This window comes from Ciona robusta, chromosome 1 (assembly GCF_009617815.1).
Source record: "Ciona robusta chromosome 1, ASM961781v2".
Classification (NCBI taxonomy): domain Eukaryota; kingdom Metazoa; phylum Chordata; class Ascidiacea; order Phlebobranchia; family Cionidae; genus Ciona; species Ciona robusta.
Genome location: NC_143235.1, coordinates 6,350,871 through 6,365,877, shown reverse-complemented (window position 1 = coordinate 6,365,877; position 15,007 = coordinate 6,350,871). Strand labels below are relative to the sequence as shown.

The window sequence follows — 15,007 nt, the reverse complement described above, 5'->3', positions numbered from 1 at the left end:
GTTACTTAATCACACAGACTAAACTGACTTTATGCAAAACCTGGTCAACAGAGCAACTAGACACACCATGACAAACACACACAGAACTTCTGTGTTAAAAGTTCTATTTACAAAAACATGTTTTCTCCTTCCCGAAGAATTCCTTGTGGAAAAGTTACAAATATTCACACTCGCAGTTCAATCATTTACTAATATAATGTATATTTTCATAATATTAATTCTGAATAACTTGCAAACACGATGTTAAGCTTGACAGAATAAAGGTAACAGGCAACATAAGTTCTACTGAAAAAAATTCTGTATTGTATAGATTAAACCAATATATAAAGTTTAGTAAGGACACCAATTCATGCAAGATAACACAATATTGTACACTGTTAAAATAAGACTTTCAATTAACCAGAACGATGCATTAATAATAACATAGCGCTGAATCAACTTGTTGATTGGATTTATAAAAACATTGTACACCCGGATAATAAACCACCAGCTTATTAAATATTTTTAACGTAACAAAGTGAACTGGCTTTTTCTCAAATACGGAATTATTGCAATGAAATATATTTACTCACTTGAAAATAACAATTATAATGTGGTGTGGTGTCATAATGAATAACATAAGAAAAAAAAAACAAATTGTTATAGTATCACAAGACTTGACAACGTCGACGACGCTTCGGTTCAGGAGGTTCCAAAGCAGCTAATATGGCTTCATCAAATACATTCTTTAATCCTTTCTATAAAAACAGAATAAAATATTGCATCAAAGAATTTTCATAAATGGTATATCGTATATGCCTGCCTAAAACAGCAATGAAACAAAAAACTTCAGGTTTTAGGTAGGTCTAAACATAAGGAGATTTATTAAGTTGGTTTGTTGCAAACTAAGAATACTTTCCTTTCATGATTCTGTTCGTTACTTAAGTTTGATTACACTTTACACAAAAGCATATACTTTCCAAATCCTTTAAACTAATATTAACTGCAAAAGAGGCCAAAAAAACAAAACAATAAAGAACTGAAACCATGCTTAATTGCCAACTACTCTTTTTTAGTAATGCATTAATCACTAAACCATAAAAATAACAAATATTAAACAGGCAGAAATTCATAGTAAGAAGAATAACAAACTGACAAGCACCCAGCAATTCAGCAGAGGGCAACCTGTATAGATTACAAGAGAGAACAAACAAAATGATAACTTGTTGACATGCAAATAAATTGTCATCTTTGTCAAAAGAAAGTATGCCTGGGGAGTTTTACCATATATAAAGATTTTATATCACACGGCAAGCACCCTTTTTCTTTTCCTGGGGTGGTTCCAATGCAGCAAGAATTGCTTCATCAAAGACATTTTTTAAACCACGCTGTATTATTTAAAAATGTTAAGACTAGAGAGTGTTAATAGTAAGCAGCACATTTTCTAAAACATAACAAAATTAATAGAATATTTACAAACCTGAGTCAGAGCTGAACATTCAACATATTTTACAGCTTTTAATTCTCTTGCAAGTTTATCACCCATATCTTGAGTAATTGCTTTTTGTTTATTTTTAGATAACTTTTCTATAGTTGCAGCATCGTCCCTTAAATCAACTTGTGTACCAACCAGCAAGAATGGAGTCTTTGGACAATGGTGAGTGATTTCTGGCACCCACTAAAGATAAAACAAGAAACATCAAAAAATATGCCAAGCCAAACGTAAAATCTTACGTCGTTGTATGTACAATGATTAGAGGTTGACCGTATATCGTTTCACCTACATTTAAAAAGGCGGCAATATTGCACCAATATATATATAGTTTGTAAAAGTGACAGGCGTTATACTTAATCCTAACTTGCATGCAAGTTGGTAGTTTAAAAAAAAGAAAATAAATAATTAAAGAAAGCTACGCTAACTAGTCTCGCTATCTCTTAGTAGCTTCACTTTTTTCATTTTTAATATTTTTCGCTCTCGCGTGCAACATTATAGCAACAGCAAAAGGCTTGGCGCTCCGCCCAGTTTTTAAAAGAGGCCTCAAAAAGGAGGCCCTCTGGCATGAGCTTGGGAGTTCAGGTAGAAATTTTACCGCTCATAGATAAAATAAATAAAATTACACATAAGTAAAAATATTTAGAGGGCACATTGTGATGAACAAAAATTTGTAGGGATGTGCTGAAGTTGAAAAAGCTCGGGTTCGCCGAGCGCCGAGCTTCAACGAAAAGCTCGGCACGAGCCCGAGTCCGAGCACCTATGACGTCATCAATGAGAAAGGCGTACGAGAATGCGTTCCTATTTAGCCGAAAAGCCTCGCTAATCGAAATAATACAGAACACGTGGTTTGCGGTTAAAGACGCGTCTCGTTTTGTAATTTCTACTGTTGCAAAATGTAAAATTCATACAAAAAGTATTTAATTAAAAAAATATATATAATTGTTACAGCCAGTGGCGCAACTGGCAAGTTTCTACGCATGTTCATCTTGGATATGGTAACGGTTATTTACGTCAGAATAAACCTTTACGATCGTTACATCACAAACGAGATTGTTGAAAACAATCGTGTTTTATTCGCTTCTATACGTTCTGCAGTTTGTGTATAATTTTTGTTTCTGATGATTAGTTTAAATGCAGGTAAATCGCGATTATGTAAATTTTAATTGATACAAATATAAGAGCAAAGAGCGACGCTATCAGTAAATTGGAACCAACAGAGATTGCAATATGATTAGAGCACGACCGATTATCGGTTAGCCGATATATCGGCCGCATTTTTGGTGATTTACCGATTATCGGCAAGGGCAAAAAACGGCCGATATTATCGGCGCTAAGTAACCAGACGGCCAGCAACGTGCGTACGTAAGAATTAATGTAGAGCGATACCTTGTTTATAAACGTAAACTCACTCGTATACCTAATTCAACTCGTTCGTAAAAATCTAACGTATTAAACTAGGTCAAAGCGTCTGATCACGCACCCACCGCATGTCATGTTTATCAGGCGCGTGTAACGTCGAGGTTACTTTAGGTCACTTACGCGTCTTTACGTGTCAACGTGATACACAAATAAACTGCATTAGCTGATAAATATAATGTTTGTTTAATGGAAGGGAGGTAAAATTTCTTGAAAAAATTACAAATTAACCAATTAAGTAATTACAAGTTCACTAATAACTAATTAATAATAATAATTAAGTCTGTTAGTTGATTTTTATTAGCTATATCAGATTTTTCCGTTTTATTCAGTCAAGTTTTTTAGGTGCACTAAAATATCGGTTATCGGCAACTGAAATTTACAAAATATCGGTATCGGTTCGAAAAAAGCAATATCGGTCGGGCTCTAAATATGATATTACATGGTATCGTCCCGGTCGAACTTGGACAGAAGCCAAAAAAACATCGTTTGATGGCACCGCACGAGAAACAGAGTTTCATTACATCATTTTTCACGAGAATAAATTCACAACGATTGCTTCGTTTGTTACGTGTGGAATGTATGCTACCGCATGCGTCTTCCTTTATTTCATACGCCGGCGCAGAGTGTAAAAATGTGACGCTGATACACGATGGTTTGATCTCGTGGTTGGTTTGGCTGCCCAATTTGGGCAATGGGCACATTCCTCCTGATTGTTATATTATGAAACGTCATAATTAATAGTTACCTTGCGATAGGACACCTGACGTAATAATTGAATGAAAATTTGTTCCAATTCCAAGCGAAGGAATGTTATATTAAATGCAACGCGTGTGTGTGCGTCTTAGCATTTTCTGGTTGCGTGCGTGTCTGCGGTTAAGGGGGCTGTCATGTGGTTGCAACAATTTATAATATTTTATTATAAAAAAGTTAAAGAGTTTTTGCCTTTTATTTAAAATCTGATACGAAAACATTGGGCGCTCGTGTAATTCGACAACGGCTGTAATTCGATACCGGCAAATTGCTGACGTTGCGATTCGTTACTTGCGAGAGAGCAAATTCACAACGAACGAAAAACAATTAAAGAGAAAGCTACGCTGACCAGTCTCGTTATCTCTTAGTAGCTTCACTTTTTTCATTTTTAATATTTTTTTGCTCACGCGTGCAACATTATAGCATAAGGCTTGGCGCTCGGCCCAGTTTTCAGCCGAGCGTCAAAAAAGGAGACGCTCGGGCACGAGCTTTTGAGTTCGGGCTCGGCTCGGCACATCCCTAGAAATTCGGCAGGCATACCGCATAGGTTTGTATTTTAACAGTTTGTAAAACATTCTTGCAATTAAAAAAAAGCAACAAACCTTTTCTTTTATATTTTCGTATGATGATGGTGAAACAACCGAAAAGCAAACTAAGAAGACATCAGTTTGGGGGTAGCTTAGGGGTCGTAATCTGTCATAATCTTCCTGGCCTTTAAAACAATGAACATTACACAGTTATTGTAAAGACGGGTTAATTTATTAAATTTACACAAGTTTAGTCAGATTCGTAATTATTAATCTAGTCATCCGTTCGGATTAAGACGAAAGAATACGTAACAAACATTTTGCCTGTCTGGAGAAAATCCTTTGTAAGTAATGACTTTATCACCAGTAGCCACTGGCGTAGAGTACGGGCGTGCGGGAGTCCGACGCACTCCTGCTCATTTAGGAATTTGCTACTTCTGTTATGTGCACGAATACTGCACGTGGGTAAAATGTTTCGACGATGACATTAATTCGTAAAGAAATGTGTTAAAATTTGACTTATATTTGCGCAAACATGAATATTACAACATAACATCGTATTGTTTGTAAATATGCCCCAAATCACGCCCATTTTACACCTCTCTGATCAGTGGCGCAACCAGCGCGTTCAAAAGGGGGCTGTCATATTTACGTCTAGTCCACGTTTATCTCTGACGTGATAAAACACTCCCTTTATTGGTTGTGCACACGAATATATATTCTATTTTACGCGGTAAATTAAAACTAACACTACATTATTAAAAAGACGTATCTAAATTAATATAAACAGAGGAAACATTGTTGCAGATTTACGCATGTTAATGTAACGATTATTTACGTTAGAATACCTTTGATAAACCATTACGATTGTTCCATCACAAACGAGATTGTTGGTAAACAATCGTGTTTTATTTGCTCCCATACGATCTGTAGTTTTTGTAAGATTTCTGTTTCTGATGATTAGTTTAAATCAGTGCTTCCCAAACTATGGTATGCGAAGGCCTCCCAGGTGGTACGCGAGCACCTTATTAGGTTCACACCAAACGATCGCAAATGATCTTTTAGTGATTGTCGTAAGCATTATTTTAATCCACATAAATTACGTAGAGCGTGACATTCCATGCTATATTCCCTACACCGGTGTTCCTAACTTTTTAAACCTAGGCGTTGTTTTACGCGTGTACAGAATATTTTTGCAAGCCTATCTTTACTTATGCGCATGAAAAGGCAAATATTCAACCTGTTTTCAAGCACCTGCAGGCTAAATAATCAAGGGGACAATCGCTAATATGACGCAAATAATCAACGTGTGAACTGCTATTATGACGTAATCAATTCCCAGGTTAAACAATCGCTATTATGACGCGATGAATCCACGTGTGAATCCCTACTGTTTCGTAATAATTATGCTGCTTGGCTGAGGAAAACATCGTAAATATACAGCAGTGCTACTTCCGGAACATATTTAGGTTGTTTATTACCGCGCCTGTTGCCCTGTTTAATAGGCAAATTACTTTTATTTTCAACTTTGAGAAGGGCAGTGCCAAGTTCATGCCCGCGGAAAAAATAGGTGTGCGTGCGGTTTTTAATTTCACTATTTAAAATGAGTTGTTCACGAGCCTTTAGTAGTTTAGTATGTAGGTGGTTTGAGAACGCTGCTTGAACCAAAAAGTGGTACGCGAGTAGATAAAGTTTGGTAACCACTGATTTAAATGCTGATAAACCGCGATTATTATGCATTTTAATTGGTGCAAATATAAGTGCGAGGAGCGACGCTATCAGTAAATTGGAACCAACACAAATTGTAAGTAATATATTATTATAAAGTATCGCCCCGGCAGAGCTTGGACAAAGGCTAAAAAACATCGTTTGATGACACCGCACGAGAACCAGAGTTTTATTACGTCACTTTTCACGAGAATAAATTCACAACGATTGCTTCGTTTGTTAAGTGTTGAATGTATGCTACCACATGCGTCTTCCTTTATTTCCTACGCCGGCGCAGAGCGTAAAAATGTGACGCTCATACACGATGTTTCGATCTCGTGGTTGGTTGTGCAGTTAGCACATTCCTCCAGATTGTTATACTATGAAACGTCATAATTAATAGTTACGTTACAATAGGACAAGTGACGTAACAATTGAACGAAAAGTTATTCCAATTTTAAGCGAACGAATGTAATATTAAATGCAACGCGCGTGTGTGTGCGTCTTAGCACTTTCTGGCTGCGTGCGTGTCTGCGGAAAAGGGGGCTGTCATGACAGCAAAACAGCCCCCCTGGTTGCGCCCCTGTCTCTGATTGACCAATCAGAAACAAAGGAATCGTGGATTAACTAGCATTATTACGTGTGCGAGACAAGACAATCGCGTAATACGTATGGGATATTGGAGTATTTAGAATAGCAATGTTTAATTTACTTGATTGCGAGTTGCGAATGTGCGTCAGGCATGTAAAAAAACAAAAATACGGCTGATACTGATTCGTATTTAAATTTATCTGGAAGTTTCGTAAATTGTAGACGCATGCGTTTTGCTTACACCAATGTGTTTTACGAATGTTAAAATCGTGTTAAAAATACTAAATTCGCAGTGGTGTTTTAGTTTTTTACTTATATTTTAACGAATTTTCTTCTGTTGCCCCACTGACAGTGTTTTTTAGCTATAACCAACGATTCCTCGCGCGGTCTTGATAATTAAAAAATGTCAATCTAGTTTCGTTTTTTTTTTTCGATCAAAGCATAAAAAACAGCTCTCCTGATATAAATACGGCACAGTTTCATGTACCATACTTCTCAAACTGTGTTTGGTCAGCATACAAATTATTAACAAAAGCTAGTTTATAATACTATAAAACTTATCGCCTATCACCGAGACACCGACCGCAGTTTATAGCAACCAACACTTTCTTTTCTACCGACAACCAACTTCCTCTTTTGAAATTACCGGGAACTTAGTGGCGGTTTAAGAATGCCTGGTTTGCAATTAATTCCCGAACATACACGTGTCGAAATACTGGTTTATATTGCTCACGTAATACGCATTCGTCACATTTCTTATTATTGCGAAATAGCTATTTATGTTACGTCACAATTGCGAATGTCTCTTGCCCGTATAAATGCCGGAGTTATGATAAAATAAAGCTGTTTGTTCTGTCAGAACTGCACGAATAGGTAACTTTTGTTAAGTTTTCATTATAAGATTTGTTACGCAGCCGGCGAAGTAAATAAATTCCAGACTACTAAAATATTGAGCGATATTACACTTGCAAGTTAAACGATGTCACATTGCGATAAGTGTTCCTGTCACATAGAAGGTTTAACTATTGCGTTAAGATACATCCCAATTAAATTGTCTTTGCGTGTTTGCCGCACTCCCACGCAATTGCAAAACTCTACGCCAATGCCAGTAGCCATAGGCGTAAAGTTTTACTAAATGTTAGGGTTGCAAAAATCAGAAAAAAAACAAAAAAAATAATGGTTTGCAACCCTTTGTTTTCGGTTTGCAACCCTTTAAATATGTGTTTTATAAACGCTCATACAAACGTAAACGCATTCATAATTACTTAGGGATGAGACAAATTAAAATTACGCGGGTTCAGCGAGTCCGTGTAATGAGAACGTAATTCCTTACGCATTATTAGTCTGGAGAAAATCAAAGGGTTGCCAGGCAGGTGAAGTATTTGTCCTAAAAAATGTTTTACCAAAACATACAAGGACATATTTTTAAATGCATCCAAAACAATCTTGGCCCAATTTTTTGGGAGTAATTTGGCATTTAAACCAAGATGAAATGTGTTCTTATGAAGGACAACAATTCAGATGACATAATAGAGCACGACAGGCATTTCGCGTCGCTTAAGATTAAGATTGGGCATCTGCAGTAGATTTTGGCGACACTGGGCACCACAAGTGTAGTTGCACCGAATCTCAGTTTCGCAGCACCGATACGTCCCTAAATTTAACGGTTATTGCCGCGACAAGAAATTGTCTATAACTTAAATTGGACCTAGCTTCGCTGTCGTCGAGCATTGCTCCGGAAAAACGGCTTAATCACAGTAACAAAGAGTAAAGCAATATAATATGCTTACCTGCTGTATCAAATAATCCCAAGGTATATGGTTCTCCACCAATCATTACTGTAACTGCATAGTTGTCAAACACCTGAAATAAACAATAATGTTATACAAAACGAGGGATCAGTGGCAGATGTAGAAGGGAGTTGTTTGAATTCCCCCTCAGAATTTTTTTTACTTAATTTCGTTACATAGCGCTAAGAGAAAATTGACATACATTAGAAGTATCGTTTATAGTTAATTTAAAATCAAAGCTTCTTGACTTAAAATCAACTACAATAGGACTGATTTATTATCTCTGACAGATTGTACAAGTTGTTGCAATAGATATCATATATTATCGTGTCCACACATAGGCTGATCTAGGAATTTTGTTAAAACACTTATTGATGCAGAACCGGTTTACTGCTAAACAGACAATGTTTGTTGTTGCATTGCATTTTAAAAATGCGCCCAAATCGTGTCCGTTAATGGACGTAAAATGCGCTTATTTACAGCCCTGCTTTCGTATAACTTTTGCTTTTGGGGTAATTTAAAGTTGCCAATAGTGATTATTTTATATGCAGGTAAATCAGGATTATAAACTACCCACGAAATTCAGATTAAATGACGCAGCTCGTAAAAGCTTCCGTGACCTTAAACATTGTAGCTTTTAGCTTCCGATGACGTAATACTTCGGGGAATACCCAAATTTACGTGCGGTATAATCATGTGTTTTCCGTGTTAAATTAACATGTTTCATCGCTAATAACTTTGATTAGGACGTCATAATTCCAAGTTTATTCCAGAACGGAAAAGCAAGTTAGGTCCTACTCTTTCAAGTTTCTCTTTTAAAAATAAGAGATCGTTTCAGATCACTCGTTCGCATGGATCACTCTTACACTCTCGCTTGTTTTTTTTATAAAAACAAGAGAACACTTATGAGCACGCGTTCTCATGGAGCACGCTCTCGCCTGTTTCTTTTCAGAAAACGAGAGAATACTTTGTGAGCACGATCTGCTCGCATTAAAAGAAAGCCACAGGCCACAGCCTATGCTTTTTACCGTTAAATAGCATATGTAAAAAGACGGAAGCTTAAAGAAGCTGCCGTCTTTCACTTTGCGGAAGCTTTAGCTTCGCTTCTGTGAAATTCGCCGACTGAAAATATAATTGGTGCAAATATTAAAATATATTTTGACTGGTGCAAAAAGACGTTATCAGTAAAATTGAAACAACACAAACTTTAAAATGATAACCTTACACCAATGTTTCATCAGTTTAGATTATTTTGTACGTAGGCCCATTACGTGCCTATGCGTACTGGCCGCTTATGCAACCAACCCTTTAAGCTTTGCCTGTTTCTATTGCCTATACAATTAAAAATGATTACATAATAATTTTTTAATACTTACAGTCGGGACATACTCTTGAGGAAACTTATTAGTTGTGTATGAGATAAGAAGGCAGGTTTTACCAACAGCACCATCACCAACAACCACACATTTTATGGTTTGCATGCTTAGTTTTCAAACACAATCCAATGTTCTTAATCAAATCCTAACTGCAGAGAATCTTCTAAAAATAAAAAAAATTAGCTTCAATGCCAACCTCATCAAGATGAAGAAAGACACACAAACTAAAGGTCAACGGATATATCAGTTCACGAATACTTACGCTCTACCAACAATCGGTATCGGTAACAAAGCACCAATGTTTCACTGACATATATAAATAGTTTGTGCGAAACAATGTGCATCTTACTTTTACGTGTGTCATAGTTTAAAGTTGACATGCCTCCTGATTTAACCCACCTTTTACAACATATTTCAAAGGTTGCTTAACGTTTCGGCTTGGCCGTTTTGGCTTTATACATAGTTACAGGTTTGGCGTTTTCGCACCATCTTTGGAGCTATCTGTTCTCGGAAAAAAAGACAGAATCTCTGATGGTATGCATAAAGTATGGTGAAAAAACACCAATTGCGAAAAATTTTGGAACCAATTATCCTGATGCAAAAATTACACTATAGTACAACTTTTGATCATTTTATAGCTCATGATCCAACAAGGCTATTATTGAAGTAGTCGGGTCAATATATGGTTTGACCCCAAAAAAATTCCTACAAAAGGTTTTTCAACGTTTTTTTGTAGTATTTATCATCAAGAATAACATATTAAAAATCTAGGAAAATCCGAGTACCAGAAAGTTGTAATTTTCAAGATGGCCGCCAAAACAGTAAAATGACAATAATTCAGTTAATATTTATGCTAGAGCTCTAATTCTGGCGTCTATCCCTAGGTTTTAGGTGGTAAGGAATTTATTAAAACAATTCAAAATAAAATTAACTCACTCAAAATGAAATTAAGGTTTAATGGAAAGAAATAGTAGGGTGGGGGAAGATGGGACACCTTGACATATATGATATCCAAATATCCTGATCGTGTTTTACATAACTAACCGCGGTCTATGGGAGTCAGATACGGTTTCATAATTCGTTGACTGCTCTTGGTTTACTACCAAATTGGAATAGAAAATAGAATGAAAAGGTGTCCCATCTTCCCCCACCCTACTATATTAAACAAAAAGATTAGTGAAACACTGGCATTATAAGAATCACACACAACTTATTAAGTTATTAACACTCAGTTGCTTTATCAGTCCTGGTCATCATCTTCATCCAGCAATGCCTGATTGTTCGTATTGTCACAGGCATCAAGTTGGCACTGTCCACATGCTGAGGTACAGGGCAGATTATTCTGCCTACAGCTACACCTAGCAGTGTTACAGCCAGTTGTGCAGTTGCAGTGAATAATCTTCAACAGAGAATCTGGGGCCGCATTCATGTCCGATTCTATTGGCACAAACTGACTGCTTTGCAGTTTCCAACCCCACCCGCAAGTTTGCATTCGCTCTCCTGTCCTAGCCAGACCATTATTTGGTAGTAAACCATTAGACAGTGAAATTTTGTTTACGACTCAGTAGGTGGTAGGCGTTCTGGTGTCACAAATGATTGGGAAGAGACTACTTTTCTTCTTAATACATTGTAGCGCAATGACGAGAGGGAATCCGTCGGCGTGCCTCCAAAAATCACAGCCATTGCTTGACAACCTTTGTTCACAATGGATGCTGCTGTCTGCTTTGGAAGAAGGAAGTAATTAGCACATTTTTTCAAAGTAGCATCACCCTTTACCAGCTTGTGAAAGACAGATTTCTTACCCACACCAAAGATTCTGGATGTTGTGTCACATCCAGTGTAGGCATGCAGAAAGAGTAGCTGGAAACATAATTCTTCACCCATCACCATTTTAAGTTGGTTTATGTGATACACTTTGTCAGCATTTGCCTTGTCGGAACGGAAGTACAGATTTTTTTTTCTTGTTGCGCATAATGAAGAAGTAGGACCAACAGATCCGTGTCTTCTCCAATCAATGTTGTCGAGTGTGACACTGCACTAAGAACAGCAGCCTTCACAATCGGAACATCAGCATCCCCTGGGGCATTGATCACATGGCAGCCTTTACCCGAGGTGTTTCACTGATCATGTCGATAATTTTTTGTTTGTTTATGTCCTTTGAGAGAAACTCATCCTTCTTTCCATCAAACACAAATTCTGTAAAGCTGATAATTGCATGTAGATTCTTCCCACGCCTCTGGTGTGTGTTGTCCTTGATTGTCGGTTCTTCTAGGTATCTGTCAAAAACAACCGTTGCCCTTTGATAATGCCGAGTCGTGAATGTAGCATAGGAGTGTGCAATGGAACCGTAGGACGTAGGTTTCTCCCCTCTTCCATGGTAGCCGGTGTAATAGCGAACCTCCATCTATGACGTAGTTTTGAGTTTTTGGTGGAGTATCTTCTATGGATTTACGAATTTCACGAACTGCCTTGGTTGCATAGTAGTATGCAACAGCATTCGCAAGTTGAGGCTTATCAGGCTTCCGGAGCACTTTCCTTGCTTCAAAAAGTGCTGGAGAGAACGGGCTAAGTTCATACTTCAATATATCTTGAAGAGATAGGACCCCTAGTTGTGAAACAACTAGGAAACGTTGGAAAAGCAAACCTGGGTCAAATGTTCTATCAGCTGCCACCTTCACTAATGATGTGTTTCTAAACGTCTTGGCTTTATCCTTCCGCTTAAAAGATATCGAGAAAACAGATTGCCCAATCATTTTGTCCATAATTTTCCTTCCGACTGTTTCAAAGTCATGTACGTTAACGTCATCCTCAGCCACAACACCATTCACAACCATTCAGTAAAATTAACGGTCAAAGCCAAAATAGGTATTTTTTTATTGTTTTTATACCTTAAATAGTATAGTACTCAATATAAATAGTGTAAATAATATGGAAAGTGTACCAGCGAGTCGAAGTAAGCGATCGCTGAATTTCTGCGACCCAAAGCGTCTTTCTGAAAGAGCCCAGACTCCGTTAAAACCTATATAAACGATCCAACACCTAAACATTTTTTAACACAATCTATTTTACCTAAAAAGGTGTTTTTTTCCTAGATTTTTAATATGTTATTCTTGATCATAAATACTACAAAAAAACGTTGAAAAACCTTTTGTAGGAATTTTTTTGGGGTTCGAGCCATATTTTTCATATATTGACCCGACTAAAGGGTCAATAAACTTATTTATGTAGATAAAACTATTTTTTCCAATAAATAAAAGATTCAAAATCCCAAATTCGAAATAACAAATATCCTAAAACATTTAATTATTCCAAAGTGTGCATCCCTAGCTGTATTACTTGCATTAACAAAATAAATACCAATTGTAATGAAGTAAATTGGTTTAATAATATACTGGTAACTTCACAGAGATATTATGACGGTGATACTAGTGTTTTGATCTGGTGTATAAAGACATGGAGACAATTAAAGTGTTGACAAAAAGAAGTAAAATAATTTGAACCGAAGTTTATAAAAAGTAATTTAGTGCCAGGGAGACGGTTTCAAACCGTCCCAAGATCATGTATTAGGACGTCACAATTGTATTACGTCATCATATTATGCTTCCTAATATCCATTGTAGTATGATATATTTCAAATAAATTCTATCATCTCTCTATTGCCGTTCTGTATGGTGCAGACGATGCTGGCCCCTGTTGCGTATATCTGCATTTTATTAATAAAACCTGTTTAAAATTAAAAAGAGCTAGTCGCTTTAAGCCGGCAAATAGCTAAAGAACTATATCTTTTAACGGACTTACTACTTAGTTATTATGCCATCGGTTGGCGTAACAATGATCTTTTTTTCGATAATGTTTTCCTCAATCCTGCATATTGGTTAGTTATGACATAGTTGCAATTCAAACATTGATTAATTTTGTCATACTAGTATTTGATGCATCGATTATTGACGTCACAATCACTGGCGTAAAGTTACGGGGTTGCAGGGTTGCCTGGCAACCCTTTGATTTTCTCCATACTAATAATGCGTAAGGAATTACGTTCGACCAAACGAAGACGCCATTATTACTGCGAACAAACTTCGTTTACGTTCGTTAAAATATGCCAATACCGATGCGTCATTCACGACACAAATGCATTCAACTGGTATTTAAACTCCTGTTTGCTAAATAATTCACGTGTGAATCGCTATTGTGACGTTAGTAATCAACGTGTGAATCGCTATTATGTCGTAATCAACTGCCAGGTTCAAACAACCGCTATTATGATGTAATGAATCCACGTGTGAATCCCTACTATTTTGTAATAAATATGCTGCTTGCCTGAGGAAAACATTGCATATAAATATAAAGCAGTGTTGGAAACGTTTTAGGCAGTTTATTTCCGCGATATTTCGTTCTGGAAACCTACTATTTCCAACGGACGGGTCTTCGTTTGTAAGATAACCACACACTCGTGCGGGCTTGACGAAAGGCGCATGCGACATAGCTACTGTGACGTCACTCGCCAGGCAATCGGATTCGACCGTTTCTCATTACACGGACTCGCCGAACGGGCGTAATTTTAATTTGTCTCATCCCTACGTAATTCTGAATACGTTTACGTTTGTATGAGCTTTTACAAAGCACATATTTAAAGGGTTGCAAACCGAAAACAAAGGGTTGCAAACCGCCTACCGGCGCGAAGACTTCCTTTTTTCTGGTTTTTGCAACCCTAAGGTTTAGTAAAACTTTACGCCTATGGTCACAATACTGTTTAATACGTTAATTATGCAAACCTATATTGCAAATCACCGGGGCTTCTTTAAAACGTGCAATCTACACAATCTTCTCTAAAACACGCAATCTACACAATCTCCTCTAAAACACGCAATCTACGCAGTCTTGTTTTGTCAAATTAGTAAACCAAGTTTTTTTAATAAATAAATATATTAATTAACTAAATATGTCCTAAAATAACGCAATCTATTGAATTAACACATTGCGCCACCTTTTGGTCAAGTCACGCAATCTACACGATCTAAGATATATACATAATCTGCACAGGCTAATTTTGTTAAAAAATAAACCAAGTCTTTTTAAATAAATTTATCTGTCATTTAACTGTGGTATACTCAGAATATCAACCCAATCTACAGAACAACACGGTGGACAGTTAACGACAAATTTAAAGTATGCATTTATTTGAAAAAAACTTGGTAATTTTTTAACAAAATTAGCCTGTGCAGATTATGTATATATCTTAGATTGTGTAGATTGCGTGACTTGACCGAAAGGTGGCGCTATGTGTTAATTTAATAGATTGCGTTAAAACGATCTACCGAAAAACGATCTACAAACGGTACTAAGTAATGATCAACAGCGTTGTTTTTTTTC

At 36.7% G+C, this 15,007-nt stretch overlaps 2 protein-coding genes across 3 annotated transcripts; both read right to left on the bottom strand.

Moving 5' to 3' along the window:
* Window positions 1-87: 87 nt before the first annotated feature.
* On the bottom strand, window positions 88-9,799 carry LOC149741855 (cell division control protein 42 homolog). 2 transcript variants are annotated; one of them, XM_089890964.1, is made up of 6 exons: window positions 9,635-9,799; window positions 8,259-8,331; window positions 4,246-4,355; window positions 1,460-1,657; window positions 1,264-1,367; window positions 88-737 (listed from the first exon to the last, which is right to left on the bottom strand). In XM_089890964.1, the coding sequence occupies exons 1-5, from the start codon at window positions 9,737-9,739 to the stop codon at window positions 1,278-1,280; spliced, it is 576 nt and encodes a 191-aa protein (XP_089747090.1). In that variant the 5' UTR covers window positions 9,740-9,799; the 3' UTR covers window positions 88-737; window positions 1,264-1,277. The 2 variants fall into 2 exon arrangements, with proteins under 2 accessions (XP_089747090.1, XP_089747089.1); XM_089890963.1 differs by lacking the exon at window positions 1,264-1,367.
* Window positions 9,636-14,668, bottom strand: LOC149741854 (uncharacterized). Its single transcript, XM_089890965.1, has 2 exons — window positions 14,385-14,668; window positions 9,636-13,593 (listed from the first exon to the last, which is right to left on the bottom strand). Exon 2 carries the CDS (start codon window positions 12,466-12,468, stop codon window positions 11,914-11,916), a length of 555 nt encoding a protein of 184 aa, XP_089747091.1. The 5' UTR covers window positions 12,469-13,593; window positions 14,385-14,668; the 3' UTR covers window positions 9,636-11,913.
* Window positions 14,669-15,007: the final 339 nt, after the last annotated feature.

Coding starts and splice junctions, on each gene's coding strand:
- LOC149741855 (XM_089890964.1), bottom strand. CDS start 9,739: ATGCAAACCATAAAATGTGTGGTTGTTGGTGATGGTGCTGTTGGTAAA. Junction 4,356..8,258: donor GGGATTATTTGATACAGCAG/GTAAGCATATTA, acceptor ATTGTTTTAAAG/GCCAGGAAGATTATGACAGA. Junction 1,658..4,245: donor ACGAAAATATAAAAGAAAAG/GTTTGTTGCTTT, acceptor TTTTATCTTTAG/TGGGTGCCAGAAATCACTCA.
- LOC149741854 (XM_089890965.1), bottom strand. CDS start 12,468: ATGGTTGTGAATGGTGTTGTGGCTGAGGATGACGTTAACGTACATGAC.